Raw genomic sequence first — 17,960 nt, 5'->3', positions numbered from 1 at the left:
GTTTAACATGCACAGTAAATGCTCAAAATTTCACAGAAATTTATCACACATTAATGAGTAAAAGCAATTGGCACAATTTGGCCAGTTGGAGATGATTGGAGAGGTTCGGGGACACCAGTGACACCACAAACTAAAAACTCCCTAGCTCCCATAAGTTTAGTCCTAGAGGTCTGGAATTTTATACAGGTTGACAAGATGTAGAAGGTATATGGTGTTCTGCATAGTTCTGGCATAAAGAAACATGGCAGCTAAGTGACCAAAACAACACGGCAGCCTGCATGTTAAACTGTATTTTCAGTTGGCAACCTGCCCCAGACTGCATGCTCTGCCAGTCACAGTCAGCCAACACATCAGGTGAATGATACCAGGTAGTATGTCAGCGAGTAGAGTAAATTTATATTTTGAGGGTGATAGGTAAAACTCACACCACTTACTTTTGCTATAGTTGTTGTATATGTTTAGGTCCAGAATCTTTCAGAGAACTGATCACTAAAGTTTTTTCTGTGTTGTATTCAGAGTATTATTATTATTTTATCTGCTACCACTACAGCTCCCAGCATCTAACCAATAGGCAAGAATGCAGAAAAGCTAGTTAAGTTTTGCAGAAGTGATGACCTCAGTCTATTGACAAGAAAACTGAAGAATGTTTGTCTGCGTGTTAAAGATTCCCATCAGACGTAAAATACTTCGATTAATAGTGTGATATGGTTTTTTCCATAAAAGCAGTTCAAATATCTTGTTAAAATCCTTTAAATAGCATGTACTCCTTCTCTTCATTAAAAATCCCAGTGTTTATATATGAAAATATATTTCATGTCATAAGTTTAACTGCTGGACCCAAGATGTTTCCTACTTCACTGTAAAGTGTCCATTCTCAGCGTTTGTGCACTGGAGGCTTCAAGTTTCCACATCACACTTGTTTAAGTTGAATATTGGACCAGAACTGGCTCCAATTTATTTGTGTTGTCACAAATCCTGCTCATAGGCTACCCCTTAAAATATGATTTTCAATGAGCACAGAGAAACTTCTAGTGTCAAACTCTGCACATACATCATTCTGCACAGTTTCTGTGAAACTCAAACATTCAACTGTAGGAACAAGAAGAAAAACCTGCAGAATGTTTACTCACACTGAGTCCTAAACCAACTAAACAACGTTACTCCTTTTATGCACATCAATCATTTCTTTGAACATTGATTTGGGTACTGACATTCAAATATTACACAGTGTGAATTCACTCTCAGCTCAGAATCAAACCTCTGCAGGTTGTTACAGCAGCTTGTTGGTCTTGGAGGGGACATGTTTGTAATATGGTCATCTTAAATAAAAAAAAGATTAAGATTAAAAAGATCACCTCATATGTCTCATGATGTGATTGGTCACACTCATGGAACATTCCTATCTGGAGGTTATTAATATTTCTGTAGTGGTTCACCTGCAGACTGCAAACTAAATGTAGTTTGAAAATTAGTGTTAAAATTCAGTGAAGATGTTTAAAGATGCAATATATGACATTCAGGCCCATTAGATGTCACACTACCACCAGTAATTAAGAAAGTTTGTTACCCGGCCATAATGTTGGAAACGGACAGGAAGGACTCACATACACTAACATGCACGCACAGCTAGAACAGCTACCAAAACACAGAACAGAGAACCTTGGAATGTCATCTATTGGACTTTTAAATTTAGTACATTTACTCTCAGTTGTTGAAATAAAGTCACTGAATGCTGTTGAGCCAAGATCCAAATAGATGTCTAAACATTTACTCTTAGTTTGAACCTCGATGCCTTTTCAACTGCAAATCCCCAAACTCATTATTGCTGGTACAGACTGTGAGCTTACAATCATGTCTCTTTGTAACATATCTATTATCTGATTTATCTCTCTATATCTTTTTAATCTTCAACTATATTTTTCATCCTCAGTCGCTGCCCTGTGTTGTGTCCCTGTCAGATTATAGCTGAATCCATATATGCTAAAATGTACATATATGTCCCCACCTTATTTTTGTATTTGTACATAAAAATATTATACACAGTAAGCTTCCGCCACTTTATGATCCACTATTCAAGTCTGGTAAATTATGAATTAATGGACAACACTCAATAAAACTTTATTGTGTTAACTTATTGACTCACGTTCTGTCACTGCTACCTAAGATCAATGTTCACACTCTGCCCACACTCATTCATGTTCCTACCGTCACTGGATTAAATTGGAGACTCTGGCTTTAATTTACTTGTTGCTATGGTGAATTGTAATATCGGAGCTCCATTGCTGATGGCTTTTTTCATTCACCACACACACACACACACTGAACTCAGAGTCAACATGCTCAGAGTTGATTGAACAAACACTGATCAGCTGTTCTTCACTAAGTTCGTTGTGTTTCATTATTGACCCTTTTCCCCGCTCTGACTCAGGTTATGGATTAGTATGGAGGCTCTGCCTTTTATTAACCTGTTGCCATGGTGAATCGTAGTTTCAGAGCTCCATTGATAGTGGGTTTTTTCTTTTACCACACACAAGCTTAGCTCAGAGTGAACATACTCTGAGTTAATTGAACTCTGATCAGTTGTTCTGGAACCAAAAATCTCATCAATCTTGCCATCTCAGGTTCATCAACTCATAGTTCAGAGTGAGGCTCAGAGTTTGTTAAACCATCTGGAATAGACCCCTGAAAGGGACCACTGAGAGAACTGTGAAGCAGCATTTAGCCTGTTATAGTGTTTCGTTACAACATAAAAAGACCTGTGATGATAAATGCACACCAAGTTCAAAGAAATGTCATCTATTGGACATTTACAGTGTGTAAAATAAGGGATAATCAAAGAGTGGGTGTGCGTTGAATGGTTTTAAGGTACAACATGAAGGTGTTTAATTTATCAATACAGAAATAACAACTGAGTCACAGAGAGAGAAAGTGGACTTTCATACATTAAGCATTTTGGTAAATAGGCAGGAATGTATAATGTTTGCTTACAAAAGTTCACTAAAAATGGTTTCGCTGTGACAATCACATATTGAACATTGTGTTCCACTATGACACTTTCTGTAGGCTGCATAGCACATTTCCAGCCAGCTATGATTATTGTTGGTCTGACATCAGCCATCTTGTAAAATACATACAGAGAATGGCAAGGTGTGTCCAAAATACAAGCACATACAACACTCTCTACACATACTCTATCACACATTTTATGGTACTTTATCATTGGTTGAGATCTCTTGCATGAACGGTAATTCCATAAAAAATATTTTCAATGATTAACTAGCCAGTTCCTGCCAAAAACACATGGTTGGTTTACACAATTTGACATCTGCTGTTGTTAGCTTGGTTATTTTCATGACTCAAAAACCCTGAAGAAGCTAAGATGTGTTGAAACATTGATCTACAGAGTGTAAAAATTAAAACATTGAATCTGAGTTATGAGTGTGTGCTTCTCTTGTCCTTTTTTACACATCGGTCTGCACATTTACAGATTTATGTGCGCATTTACAGATCAGTGTACACATTTACAGATTTGTCAAAAACAAATCTCAATACTCTTGCAAATCTGATAGGCTTAGAGAAAACTAAGTCACACTTCAGATAACTTCACTGATCAAACACTGATTGTTGCATTGGCACCTGCAAAATGCAGGACTAAGGATAAGGGTCGTACTGGCATGTGTAGGGGGTATAGCAGATGTCAGGGTGGTGTATACATCAGCCTGCTGTTTCATCCTCTGGGGACCACGAATATCTACAGAATTTTATGCCAATACATTTAATACTGCTGGTAGCATAGCTAAAAAAAATGTTGCAATGGAAACTTTCAGTTCAGGTCACACTCACTGAGGACATGGATATACCACCATTGATTGAAAAGGTTTTGAAAACATAGCACAATTTTGCTTTTGCCGCTTTGTAAACTGAAAAACATTTTGGTGTTTGTGTTCCCTGGTGTCAACTGGCACCATTGTTTCTGACAATCCAACTAAACAATTGAGAAAAACTGTAGTATGATCAATACCACAATGGAAAAATGCCCCAATGTTTAAGTCTTGCTTTCAAAGTTTTACTTAAGTAGGGAACTATTATCTTATCCTATTATGATGACAAGCAGTTCAAATTGTAGACTTAAATTGTCTTCAATTCTAAGTTTGAATGTGTTTGCCTGACTCTGGTCAGGTGATCTGTTTTCTCTGCTGTGATCTGATGTATCCAGCATACATCAGATCAGATAAGATCCAGTCCGCCAGTAACCCTGAACAAGATACTGTAAGTAGGTATTGAAAATGAATGCTGGGATTAATGTATTCTATTATAGTAATTGTTTCTGCACATGCATTGAGTAAACTGGTTGGCAAGTGGCTACTTGCATCAACTCCACAAAAAAGGTAATGAATAATAATTATGACTAATACATATTTACAGTGAGTTACTGTGTTGTATTAACAAAAATGCCACATAGATTATATGTTATTTCTTTCCTGTATGTTACAGGTTAGATGCAGACTATTTCCTGCTGAGGCACAAGTAGGAAGTGAATGAATCTGATCATAAAAGCATTTACACCTTTTTACATAATTTTGTTCATATGACGTCAATACTATTTGTTATTTGATTTTTAGTTTTAGTCTTTTTCAGTTCCTATCAAGTATTTATAAGCTCACAATCCATTACCAGTTAAGTACAAAAGACAGAAAGAGACTCTGCTCAAAGTTGCACCCACATAGGTGTCTGTTCTTTGGAAGTCTGGATAGTTACTTCAGTATGACACATTGTTCATTGATGTGTCACCTGTGACTTACATAGGCTATGTTGCACAACATGATGTCACAAAGAACAGCACAACATATTGTTAATCTGATGAAATAAAGGTAATAGAAATAGGACTTGACTAGACACATTTGTTGGAAATGGGTGTGGCTTCTTTCCACAGTGCACTGATTGGGCCTCATGTATGCATGTTTTCTTATTTTTCTCTTATATTTGTTCTTGCACAAAGCAATAAGACAAAAATAAGAAAATCCTACGTGGGATTCAACAAACTCTCTTTACTGCCTGAACTAGGAGTGACAGAAGGAGACCTGAAACAATTAGAGAATATGAATCCAGCTAACATGCTATCAGAACAGCTTTGCACTGTGACAGAAATAAAGAGGGAATGAGTTAGATGCTAAAAAAACATCTTTCTAAAGCAAAGTGGTCCATGATGGGAGGCGGTCATGTGGCAGTCACAGAGATATTAGAGGAGAATATTATAGTCTATAAGTGATGTTACACTGTCAGCTGAAACACAAGATGATACTGGAGTTGCAAATGTAGAAGTTGCTGTGCTAATTTATGGCCATAAAAATCATAAAATCTACAAACCTTTTAAACAGATTGGCAGCCATGATGGTGAAAATATGGTAAACAGAATATACATTTTGCATTTATTTTGTTTTACTTACAGTATTATTAAATTTTTGTTAATTTTGGTATCATAGTTAAATTCCAAATTCATTCAGATTAGGGCATTATAATTGCAAGTCAAACAAGTGTTTGTCCTCAGTCAAGAAAGGCAGAGATGATCTATTCATGACATGTATGACAGGTCTGGATCACTCGCAAATATCGTCTATACCTAAGAGAAAATTCTATGTATGAGAAAAGTGATGAATGCCACGAATGTTCTTAAATCACTCCTACGTGCGTTTTGAGAACTAATCTGTTCGTACGAGTGCTTCTTGCATGAGGCCCACTGTTACCTAAGGATTCAAGAATTTATTACTAAACTTACAGAAGCTGAAGAGAAAGATGTCCATTAGTCCAAAGATGTCTACAGAGGTGTTTCTGAACCCTGTGCACATACAGTACCAGTCAAATGTTTGGACACACTTACTCATTCAAGAGAATGGCAAGGTGTGTCCAAAATTTTGACTGGCACTGTATCAGTGTGGTCAGACTTGTATTTGCATTTTGCACATTGGATCACAAATATATCCATTATGGTTACCACCTTATCTTGTGCAGGATCCCAACTCACACACCGAAAAGGTGTGTGTAGTCATAGTGAATCATAGAAATCAACGAAATTGTTATTTGAACTTAGTAGTAAGGCTGCAAAGTTATCTTTTATGTCCACCGGCCAAATGGCTGGTGACACATTTTTCCAGCCACTCAATAGATACCATTGTTTTTTCAGCTGGTGAGTGAAGCAAATCTGCCAGCCGCTTGCCTATTATCATTATCATTATTATTTACTATAAAAAGGATTTGAACCTCTCACCAGATCTGTCGTTGAACTGTACAGACAGTTCATCTGTGACACAGTGTGTAGAAATATGTGTTGTGTTGCCCAATCAGTTAAACTGAGCACTGTTGGAATAAAATATTTTCAAGGGCAGTCAGAGCAATAACTGCAATCGACAAACTCAAACAGCACTCAAGGCATGGCTTTTTTTTAAATTTTATTTCAAGTTTGTATCAATTAGTAAAAAAGTATATGAAATTCAGTTTGAAGCTTCAGCCTCCTTCTGCTCCTCTTCTGACAAGTCATCACCCCACATGGCAAACAGGAAGGAGTCTGGATACAACTTTGGCGCCACAATCTTTTCTTCATTGGTGGAAGTCTTTTGGTCTATCAACATTGCTTTGGTGGATTGTGTTCATAAAATGACAGAGTGAGGTTGGAAAAGGAAATGATTAAACATGTTATTCAGAGAATTTCCTGGTAGAAGTATAAATCTGTTTGGCAACTATCAAAAGCTAATCAATGTCACTTACTCTTCTAGCACTTGTTTTCTCAGTAAAATCAAATGTAGCATACAACATCTTGCCACTTAGTCTTATCTCCTTGTCCATTACAGACTTACATTCTCAAAGTGTGTTTGAACATGAAGCACATGTTGGCCATGTGTTATTTTACAATCTTTCATTATGAAACAAAATGTACTAATTATATAGACATTGATGGTGGCTAACTAGCAATACACATGACCGTGTCTCTGACAGATTTTAAAACTTACCAGAAACTCCAGTTTTTTTCTGTTTTTCCTCGATTTCTCTTCTTTTCTTGTTAAGCAGAGTCGAAAAGCCTCAGGATATGCGCACGTTTCACTCAAATTGAAACACTCGTAAAAACAATTTCACCTCGATCCGCCCAGTGTGATATCGCTTATATTCGTGTCTTTTAACTTTTGCGTTAAGACTGAACAAGGGTAGACTTTATCCCATACACACAGAGAATTATCAGTTCTGATGGCTGGCAGGTGTCCATTAATGTCTGTAATGGACAGTATAACCAGGCACTTCTGACGCATGTGTTTTTTTACCCTTCTAAATTAATAAACATATTAAACTGTTCATAAAGACAGTGATGGAGCTTTGAATTTGTGATGTACACATTTAGTTTGTATATCCGATTTAAAAAAAATCAAGTCTGCTTGAAATTTGCAAAATTCTGTAAGTTTAAAATTATCTGGAAGACTTTTTGCAACAGCTTGCAAAACTTTGGGTTAAAGAGCCATTCTGAATGAAAAGTCCTTTTGCTTTTGATACTACTTTGTGGTATTGCTTCTTTTTCTGAGGAATCTCACTGCATGTTGTAGTTGTTTTAGTGAAGGGAGAATAGTTTGACAAAAGATAGTTCATTTGTATCTAAAATATATGGACTATTAATGATAATGAAAAGAATCAAAAGTGCAAGAAGCTGATAAGTGATAAAATATGTCTTGTTCTAATTTAGCATGTAGTTAAAGAGGATAAATTTAATCAGTAATTGAAAAACCGATCCACAGTATTACACAATGTGCTGAGGAAATAAAGCATTTCTAGAAGGCTGAACTAGTCAGTCTGGGAAACTCAGTAATGTCTTGTCTCATACATCAAAAAGGTGAATGAGGTCACCCGGTCTGTGATTACTCATCAAACTGTAAATCAAAGCTATGCGGTGAACTATAAATTCCACCCACAATGATCAATACAGCCGCTGTTGTAAAACCTAGTTGGCAAAGATGTTCAATTTATTTACATTTTAATGTCATTTGCACTGGATTAACAATGTGGCTCTCATTCATTTAAGCTCAGCAACTGTAATTGTAGCTAAAGCACCTGTGCAGGCATTGAAATGAAAGTGTTGTACTGTACAATTATCTACTCAAGTTAATATAATTAGGTTTACTTCATTTCAAATCCACTGTAAGCCAGAACTTTGAAGTTTTCTTCTGAACTGGTACTTACCCAGCTTGTATAGGATCTGTTCAATCTTGTCCAGTTTCCTTCTCACAACATCTTCACCTGTGGGTCCTTGTGAAAAAAAACTGTCTGTTTTCAGAATCGCAATCATGTAGGTGATGATGTATGTTAAGATTAAAAGCGCTCCAATTATTCCAGCTCTTCGCATGTAGTATGTCCTCATTGTGGTTTTCTCACGAAGGATCAAATCAATGTCATTCTGTCCTGTGAGCCGGCAACTCTTCTCTCCACAGACTCTACAGCTGTACAATAAAGCAATCTTATCTTACTTAGATTAATTTAGTCTTTCTATTGACAGTTGTTTAATTCTGTTAAAAATCTAATAAATAGCATGATTTAATAAGGCAGACGCAGGAGCAGTCAGCACACTGCTTTTAAAGGAAACAACAGGTAGTACTACTTTACTGACTTGAGGGTGGAAGGGTGGACTCATTTGACTCTATCAACGTAATATAATAGAAGGTACAAAGTACACTCCAGTACTTAGTGCAACTTATTTACTAGGGTATCTTTGGTGTCGATTACTGTTTTTTTTTTTATGAAAGTTTTTATTAATAGCACTACTGAAGTTCAGTATGTTACTGGCACAATCATTGTATAACCATCTATTTGTAGTCTAGTCTTGTTTTTTTCTATTTAGTCTATTGTATTTAATTTGGCTGTTTAATTGTATTGTTCTTACCTACCTAATTTAATTTAGTTATTTGTGACTGTAGTCACTGTAACACTGCAGTTTCCTTTTTAGATTAATAAACTACACTATTAGCCCCACACATCTGAACACTTAACTATCAACTATTTTTTCCTCTGTCTTTATGGAACTTCACAATAACGTGACTGCTCCAGGACATTAACATTGTTGTAAAGTTTGCTGTTGTCTTGATGGAAAATATATCTTCTACCAAATGGCAGTTCTCCTGCAGACTGCAGTAGTGGGAATAGAGTGTCCAACCAGGTGAACATGGAAAATGAGGTGGATACACTTATAGGCGCTGTAATGATAAGGTCACATCTAATGTAAGAAAACCACTGAATACAAGAAAATCCTTAGAGGATAACTCTTTATTTATGTACAGAATACAGTTAAAGACAAAGCATTTGTTGGGACATTTCTCATAAGGTAGTTTAGTAGTTGACAGTCTTGGCTGGCTTTGTCTCATCCAACTCAGTTTCCAGGTAACGGAATCGGCGGTGGCGACGCAGAATCTCGATTGCCTTTTGTTCTACAGTGGAAGGAGTGATACCAAGATCCTCCAGACCAGGAAGCCCTGGGTACTTCATGTCTGTTGTGTGAAACTGGAAAATAGAAGTGTAGAACAGAATTAGAAGTTTCTTATTAATTATCTAAAAGAAAAAAGTGTTGGCTGTGGAGGCTCCACTATTGGTGGTACAATTCTCAAAACAAGTTTACAGTTATAGTAAAATCTTGGTTTTCTTACCCTGTCGATTTTGTCTGGGGATGTCCAGGGCTCAAATGGGTTCATTGCAAAAAACTGAGCAGCAAGGCTGAAAAGAAAACAGAAATGTCACATGACTGTTCAGTGGTACATCAGCATTGCGCCTAAGAGACCATACATTGCCATGATTAGAGCAAAGTGGGGACTCAATGTATTCCCACTAATACAGTCGTCAAGGGTATATGGTTATTTCTTGTGTTTAACTTAAAAGGTACTCTCTAGTGGCTCTGTAGGGGAATATTTCAAGTGTGTGTGCTTATATTGTAGCATCATATACAAAAAGACTTGTAGCTATGAGGCATATTTCACCTCTACGAAGAATTGAATGAAGAGACAATACTACGGAACTGCTGCACCTACTACAGAACTTTCCTTGCCACACAGGTTGGACTGAAACAGCAGGTCCTGATGTTGATCCATTAATTTTAAAAAATAACTTGAGGTTATACAGGTTTGTATTCTGTCTTGTACTTTATGTCTTGTACTTTTGTATTCCATAATAACACCTCACAATCTGTCAACCGCCTCCTTTGCTGTTTTACAACATGCCTTTAATGTCACTGAATTCTTGAGTCTTTCTTGAGGTGACTGGTTCCTGGCAAATGTTCAACATTTATGAGGCACTTACTGGTACAGTGGGCGGGGCAGGGGGTAGGGCACAAATGGTCTGTGTGCCACTCCGTAGACGTACTCCACCAGGTCGTGAAGGAGATAACGGTTAGGACTAGACAACAGCAGAAAACAGGACAAAAACAATCTATTAAGGAAAGTCCTCACTATTGTCAATCGGTACAGAAATTAAATTTCATTTATTGTTCAGCTCATGTCAACGTCAGTTCCAGAAAAAGATGTGATTCATGAACAAAATACAATTCAATTTCCTTGTACACATTCTATGACTGAAAAGGAGCAGGGAGAGGAAAATCTTATGACACAACCTTTTTCTACACATGTAATTCTTGTTTAATTATTTGTACTTTAAGTGTCCAGACAGCTGTCAATGTCTGTAACTTTCTTTGTGACTATTTGCTGAATGTCCAGGGATAGGTTTACTGGTTACCTACCCAACTAGTGCGTATGTCTTTCCATTAGCATCAGGGTCTCTGACAGCGTTGATGATGGCCTTGGCCACATCCACCACCTAAGGGAAAAAACAAAACAAAAAAATAAACAATTAAGGTGGGATTGTTTGATATTCAATGATTTTGTGGGACTTGTTTTGTTTCTTTTAGACTTTGACAAGACAGGACATGGTTTTAGAATATATATATTATATATTAGTTATATGATCAGTTTATTACAAAATAGATTGTAATCGTGCAGTATTGGTTGAAAGAGTCCTCATGACTTGAATGCTGTCACAAAACTGAACTATGAATCTCAAGTAATCAAACAAGTTTTAGGACTGATAACAACTGTTTTTTTTTGCAGACGGGCCAAGAAACTATGGCACTGTACTTGTTATTTGAGTTCCTGCAACATTCCTATCCTCTTTATCAAATGCCAAGGTGAGCTTAAGTTAGGTGTCCAAAACTGAAATAAACCTGTTGAGCTGCTTAGTGATCAGTTTTAGTTGTACCAGCAAGGGTGGTTGCATTATATACAATTATAAATGTGAAAAACCTCACAAAGTAACAGAATGTTAGTACTGCCAGTTGCATTCCTGTAATAATTTGAGCAATGATTTCTGTCATTTTGAGTTCATTGCCAAGAGAAATGTTAACTTATAATTTCAACAAACTTACATGAACAGGCTGCTTCACCGTCTTCTTCCCCAGGCCAATAAGTGGAATGGCATTGCCGAACCAGCGCATGTCTGAAAAATGTGTAAAAGTAATTTTCACTGCAACACAATATGGGATAGCAGCCTCCTCTGCAGCGCTTCTGTACACCAAAACTAGTCACACAACATCGATTCCACTAAATGTGTTCAAATTTGATACTGTATGGCTACCGCTGAAAAAGAGCTACAGTATTGAAAAAAACAGGGATAAAACTCTGCAAACATGCTACATATTCAGAGTTATTATTAGAGTTAGAACTAAAAAAGGACTGTTTTTAAAATGGTTGAGCATTTAGTTGTCACAAGAAAAAAAAAAACTGCTCTGCTCAGGCTTAATTAATAAGGAGATGTCAACGCAGTTAATATGCGGCACAGTTGAAGTCGGAGCATCCAAGGCAGAGCACTGAATGTACAGGAACCAAACCACAGACATAAACAAGAACATTAACATACACGGCATCCAACAGGCGTCACATTACCATCAGGCGGAGACTGATGTGCAGAAATACTCATCAATCACTGTCTGCTTTTACAATCTCCGTCACACACACAAACAAACAACCGTCTTACTTGCGTAATAGTTGAAGAATCGGTCCTCTCTCCCAAATATCTCAGAGGGCTTCATGATGATGGCGTCAGGAAACTCATCTCTCACTGCTGTCTCTCCTACAGCCTGTGGCCGAGACACAATGCACACAATGATTAACAACACGTACGCCTTCTTTACCCTTTAATTAATAGCTAACACAGGCTTTACAAAGTACATACACTACAGAGCTGATAGACATATTGACGCAATACACTATTTTGACTGTGATTTTGATTGTGCAGTATGTAGAATAACAGCACACTACCTTGTTCCTCAGGTATTTGGACGGGCTGCGTATGTCAGCGTTGAGGTGAGACATGTGGACGAACTTTGTGATGCCGGCCTCTCTGGCTGCCTTGGCAATCTGCTGAGGGATGGTGACGAAGACATCCTCAAAGCGATAGTTCCTGTACACAATAAGAGGAAGAATGCTTACATGTGAATGCTTGCTTACAATTTAAAGGCTGATCCAACATTCCTCCCGCACGCACCTACATAAACATGATAAAACCAGTGACGCAAATCTGCTAATAAAGCAAACTAATATGTTTCTTTTCCAATTGTCAGCAATAGTTTCCTCATTCATAAGTGTAAAAATTAAAACACTAAGGCGTTCCAATGTCAATTATTCTCTTGTAAAGGGCACCAGTGTATGATTTTTTATTGTGAATACACCTCAATACTCAAAGTCACATGTGACCATGACAACATAATGATTCTTGTACATATTATGTGACATAGTGGAAGAGGATTACAATTTTATTTCATCTAAACAACAATTAATTCAGATGCTTTAAAAAATATTTTCCAGTCTACATGTATACCTCGTCTCCCACTCTCTGCCCACCAGGTTGATGACGACGTTGGAGTGCTCCAAAGCCTGTTTGATGGAGTCTTTGTTCCTGGGGTCCCACTCCTGCAACAAGATCAAACACATTTACAGTTCATTTAAGGCTTTAAGGAGAAGCAGATTAAACATTCCACCATCCATGAGTGTTGCAACACTTCTGCATCTTACCATAAAAATGATTTGTCCAAGATCACCCATGGGCCTGAAGTACATGATGTCATACTGATCACAGCGGTGAGGGATTACAATCTGAGATCCAATCCGACCTGCAAACCATCAGTAAAAAAAACACATGCAATCATATTTTTGTGTCATTATCTTACAAAGGAGCAATCACGAGTCAAGTTTTGGGGGAATTGTTTTATAACTTAAAAATCGATAGCAGTAATTCATTAAAATGTTAACTTTTACCAAGAATACATCTGAACAAGTTGACATGGCAGTAATTGATCCAATTGTCCCGACCACTTCAAACAACATAATCCCAACATAAATAAATGTATAAATAAACTGAAGTAATTGAACCCAATTTATCTTTTCACTTTCGCCACCCACATTCACCCTGCTGGTCCAGGGGATTTGACCGACAACCTTCCGATCACAAGCTCGCTTGTCTAACCTTTAGGCCATCACTGCCCACACAAGTAGGGTTGTATAACTTGCGCATTTAACCTGTCAGCAATTTTTTTGCAAAGCTATCTCCCTCACCTTGTTAATTGAAGCAGTATTGCCCTTTTTGGTGATAACTCCTTTACATTCTTCCTATAGTTTCATCAGCCGGGTTTGTTCTGCTGCTGAGAAGAACACTGCTCTAGTTTTCCCTTCTTTCTGCGACATTGTCTCATGGGCTGCTTTTGTACTCCGTGCATGCGCACAATGCAATCTTATTCAAGCCCGGTTAGAGTTAACGTTGACTAGACAAGGCTGAACTGTGTTTGTAGAACAGCTTGAGCCTTAAGTGAAGGTCGACCTTAATTCAAACCGCGCTTACTTGAAAAAGCCTGGCTTGAATTAGCTGCGTTGATGGAACTCCCCTCAAGATGTGATGTTTACATGCACCAGCTCATCAAAAAAATACACAAGCATGCTGCACATACAGGAAGTATTAGTGTGCGTGTAACATCAGTACATATGCTTTATTTTTCAACTCACCCAGCCTATTGACCACATATCGACCCAGGAAACCGGTGGCACCAAACACAGTGGCTGCTATTCCACTGGAAGAGGAGCGTCCTCCCTTTCCTCTGGGGATGACAGCATGGTGCAGCTTCCTCTGCTGGCCTGTGGCGACTGAGGCAGCTGACAATACAGCAGGGGAGCAGGTGCCTTCTGAGAAGAGAGGAACACAGGTAGTGGTTAGTCAGCATTAACAGTGCGATAGACTCAGTTGCCAGTTTGTTAGGTATTAGAACAATCTTTTGTTTAAGGTTCTCAAATGTGAAAATTTGCTGCTTTTCCATGTCATAATGTTGTAGTAAACTGAATATTTTAAGTTTTAAATTGTTGATTGGACAAAACAAGATATCTGATGACATCACTTTGGGCTCTAGGAAACTGCAAACAATTAATTGTGGAAATAATCATCAGATTGATTGATATTGAAAGTAATTGTTAGTTGCAGCCCTAATGTAATGACCTTTATTGTTAACACCTCTCAGTATAATGCAATATAATTCAGCACACAGGTTCTACACTGTTCATCAAATTAAATTTAAGACTTTTAAGACCTATTTAATACCATAAAGAATGCACTTAAATACTTATTTCACAATTATATTGGTCAAAGACAGAAAACCAGTGACAGACAACCAGTCAGGACATATAATTACTCCTTGTGTTCATTTATACATGTTTATATATGTGTATGTGACATTTATATCACATTTTTGTCAGTACTTCCCAACTATATAAGAATTATTTATAGTAATGTTTAATTAACATGACTTGCTAAAATTAGCACATATCTGTTGTGAGTGGACAAGCTTCCTAGTGACTGTAGCTACAGTAGCGACAGTATTTGCTACAGGTCTGATGATGCTGACTGAAACACAACAAAAAGGAATTAAACAGCTTCCTGCATGAACAATCCACTGTTGCACCAGTCTCACTTGAAGCTTATGGATGTTTAAGGTCTCCAGACAGCCTGCAACCACAGCAGGCAAGAAACAATATTCAAAACCTTTGTAAATGGAATTAAAGACTTTTGATACCCTCAAAAGCCTCTTTTGAGGGAATTAAATTCAAAAAATTAGAGACTTTTCAAGATATCCTGCAACAATACCCCAAACTGCAGCTTTCACAATGACCTCAGGGGAGAGATTCACAATTTTTCATATCCGTCTTAAAACAGCAGTCAGGTGCCCAAATGAACAATGAAAGAAATTTTCCTCGCTGTAATCATTCCTCCTGTTCATACCGGCTAAGACACTCAGATCCTCTTTATGGTCTCCTCTGTATCTAAGGAAGTTGGTAGAAAAGCTGTTATGTTTCAGGCTCCTTCTGATTGGAATAAGTTACCTGCAAATATTCTCTGTCATCATTTGGCTTATTAAAATGTTTTGTTCTCTTATCATAAAACAAATTGCCTATATTTTCAGTAATGTTGTCACTGTTCCTTTGTAGATTGATTTTTTCTTTTTGATTGTGTCTAGACTAAGGCTGTAGCCTAACTCTTCTGTTTTTGTTTTTTAGTTTCTTGTTTCATTTGTCATTGTTGTGTTATGTATTACTGTATCTTGTACTGTCTTATTTTCCATTTGTTTTGTGTTAGTTTGGGATTCCTTGAAAACGAGATGATACATCTCAAGGGGTTTATCCTGATATAGGCCTAATAAAATTTCTAACAAAACTGTAGATCAATAAATAATGTTAACAACGTGACATTGAGTATTACACTGTAGTATTTTATGCCACTACTTCTATATAATCATTGCTTTGCTTAAATTGTGATTTACTGTATTTCCACTTTTGTGCATCAAGAGAGTGTTTCAAAAGGCTAGATGGTTGCCTGTAACGTTTCCTTTACACCTTACTGCAAGCAGGAACTAACTACACTGCTGCTGTCAGACTCATATTTATACCAGACACCTAAAACTGTTGTTACATTTCCAGAGTTAAAACCTGATGTGTTGTTAATGTTAATGTCTGCGAGACTGTTTATAAAAACAGTGACTGTACTGTGTCTCAATAACAGACGTCACGTCACGCACTTGAAAACACAATGACTCTGATGACCATGACGTAATATCCTTAATTTATTGATCCACAATATGATGTAGGTATTTAGTCATCAGCTACAATAGTTAGATAATCTGATACTAGAATTATTCAAAGCTTCAAATGTGAGCTAATGGCTAGCTAACGCTATAGTCCCTGCTAGTAGCTAACGTTAGCTGTTAGCAAGGTCATTCAACCCGAGTGTGTGGTCTAAACTGTGTTAGTATGGCGTGGGTGTAAAGAACTGCATTCACAATATAACAATCTAAGAAATACATGTGTATATCTACTGACTACTATCTTAACGTTACTCACTGGAAATCTTTGGAAGGACACTCGCAGGACGGCTAACCAGCGCGACGGTCGCCATCTTTCTGTCTACGGCAAACCGTGTGGGCCAAAATGACGAATTGTCGATAGCGCTACTCTGGACCGGACGTGCAGTGTAGCGTAGCACAAATAAAGGGATAGTTTCACATCTTTTCAAGTGTGTCTTTAAACAACAGTCAGATGTCTATATGAACAGTGAAAGAGGTTTTCCTCACTGCAATCATTCCTCCTGTTCATACTGGCTATTAAAAGATCTCCTTCAAATGTGTTTTCAATGTAAGTGATGGAGGCCAAAATTCAGTGTGTCCACACAGTCATTTTGTTCAAAGATGCATTTAAAAGTTTATCTGAAGGTTATATGAAGTTTCAGCAGTCTGAGTTAGTCATATCAAGTGGACATCTGCCACGTTTACAGTCTTTTTAGCATCAAATTCCCTCTGTGTTTCCTCAGACAGTGTTTCCCTGTTGAGCTGCAATGGAAGTATAGTTACAAAAAGAGGGACTATGGGACTAAAAAGACTGTAATGTTGAAAGATATCTACTTGATTTGGCTAATTTGGACAGCTGAAGCTTCATATTAGCTTCAGATAAACTTTTAAATACATTTCTGCACAGAGGAAGGCCTGTGGATTTTGGCAGCTGTCCATGTACGTGTCCGCTAGGGAGTATATCTGTAGCTTCACATTGTAAGTGCATTATGAAAGGATCTTCTAATGGCCAGTATGAACATGAGGAATGATTGCAGCAAGAAAAACCTATTTCAGTGTGCATTTGAGAACCTGACTGTTAGACTGTAAGACAGACTTGAAAAGTTGTGAACCTGTCCTTTAAAATACGATTTATAGAGTTCAAATACATTTTTCCAAACATACAAAAATTGTCATTGTCATTTAAATACAATTTAACACTCAAAATGACTCAAAAATGTTGAATAGACAACAAGTCTGAGCAACATTCAGAATATGGAAGGTCTGATAGGCCTATTGTTTATCATATGGCATGGTACAAATATTATTGGAACATGTGATGAGTTCATTAATCCAGGCATGTTTTCCAAGTCAACAAGTGATCTGAACACACACACTGCGTTATCTGCTCATCCACACTTTTACCAACTTTTCAAGCTTTGATTATACACTTCACTTTGTGTCTTAAGGTCAAATCCAAATAAAACCAAATCAGCTGTGTGCAAAACCAGAGTTTAGTGGAGAGGGTGTGCCCCCCTCTCTCCTGCACATAGTGGACTTTTACAGAAGGCAATTAACTAATGGTTATGACAGACAGGCTGATCTCATACAAAAGCCGAGAGGCAGCTAATTCATTTTGGCCATATTAAAATACAGGACAGGATAACAGCAAAAAACCAAAATCACTATATCTTCAAATCCTAATCCCTGAATGAAAACTTGACTGCAAGGTCTGTTAGAGCAGTACAAAACTTCTAAATCAAGGGGAGGGCCTGATGAAAATTTTATTATAGCTGGGGAGGATCTTGCTTTTTTA

The 17,960-nt window shown here is 37.4% G+C and overlaps 1 protein-coding gene and 1 long non-coding RNA gene across 3 annotated transcripts; both read right to left on the bottom strand.

Moving 5' to 3' along the window:
- Nucleotides 1-6,429: 6,429 nt before the first annotated feature.
- Nucleotides 6,430-7,360, bottom strand: LOC122985984. The gene is made up of 2 exons (XR_006404215.1): nt 7,005-7,360; nt 6,430-6,628 (listed from the first exon to the last, which is right to left on the bottom strand). It is a non-coding gene; the product is annotated as an uncharacterized LOC122985984 (long non-coding RNA).
- Nucleotides 7,361-9,276: 1,916 nt separating this feature from the next.
- On the bottom strand, nt 9,277-16,568 carry ndufa9a (NADH:ubiquinone oxidoreductase subunit A9a). Of its 2 annotated transcripts, none has more exons than XM_044357029.1 (11): nt 16,443-16,568; nt 14,064-14,237; nt 13,080-13,177; nt 12,886-12,977; nt 12,327-12,468; nt 12,043-12,145; nt 11,435-11,505; nt 10,754-10,830; nt 10,318-10,413; nt 9,672-9,738; nt 9,277-9,528 (listed from the first exon to the last, which is right to left on the bottom strand). In XM_044357029.1, the coding sequence occupies exons 1-11, from the start codon at nt 16,495-16,497 to the stop codon at nt 9,358-9,360; spliced, it is 1,146 nt and encodes a 381-aa protein (XP_044212964.1). In that variant the 5' UTR covers nt 16,498-16,568; the 3' UTR covers nt 9,277-9,357. The 2 variants fall into 2 exon arrangements, with proteins under 2 accessions (XP_044212964.1, XP_044212963.1); XM_044357028.1 differs by having other exon boundaries at nt 14,064-14,240; nt 16,443-16,549.
- Between the last annotated feature and the right edge of the window lie 1,392 nt (nt 16,569-17,960).

This window comes from Thunnus albacares, chromosome 7 (assembly GCF_914725855.1).
Source record: "Thunnus albacares chromosome 7, fThuAlb1.1, whole genome shotgun sequence".
Lineage (NCBI taxonomy): Eukaryota > Metazoa > Chordata > Actinopteri > Scombriformes > Scombridae > Thunnus > Thunnus albacares.
The sequence above is the reverse complement of the archived record's forward strand: the minus strand, read 5'-3'. Positions and strand labels throughout refer to the sequence as shown.

Bases quoted from the DNA above. Each gene is read 5' to 3' on its own strand.
- ndufa9a (XM_044357028.1), bottom strand. From the start codon at position 16,497: ATGGCGACCGTCGCGCTGGTTAGCCGTCCTGCGAGTGTCCTTCCAAAG. The intron at 13,178-14,063 runs GTGAGTTGAAAA...GATGGTTTGCAG, and splicing joins ATATGTGGTCAATAGGCTGG to GTCGGATTGGATCTCAGATT. The intron at 12,469-12,885 runs GTATACATGTAG...TATTGTGTACAG, and splicing joins GGCAGAGAGTGGGAGACGAG to GAACTATCGCTTTGAGGATG.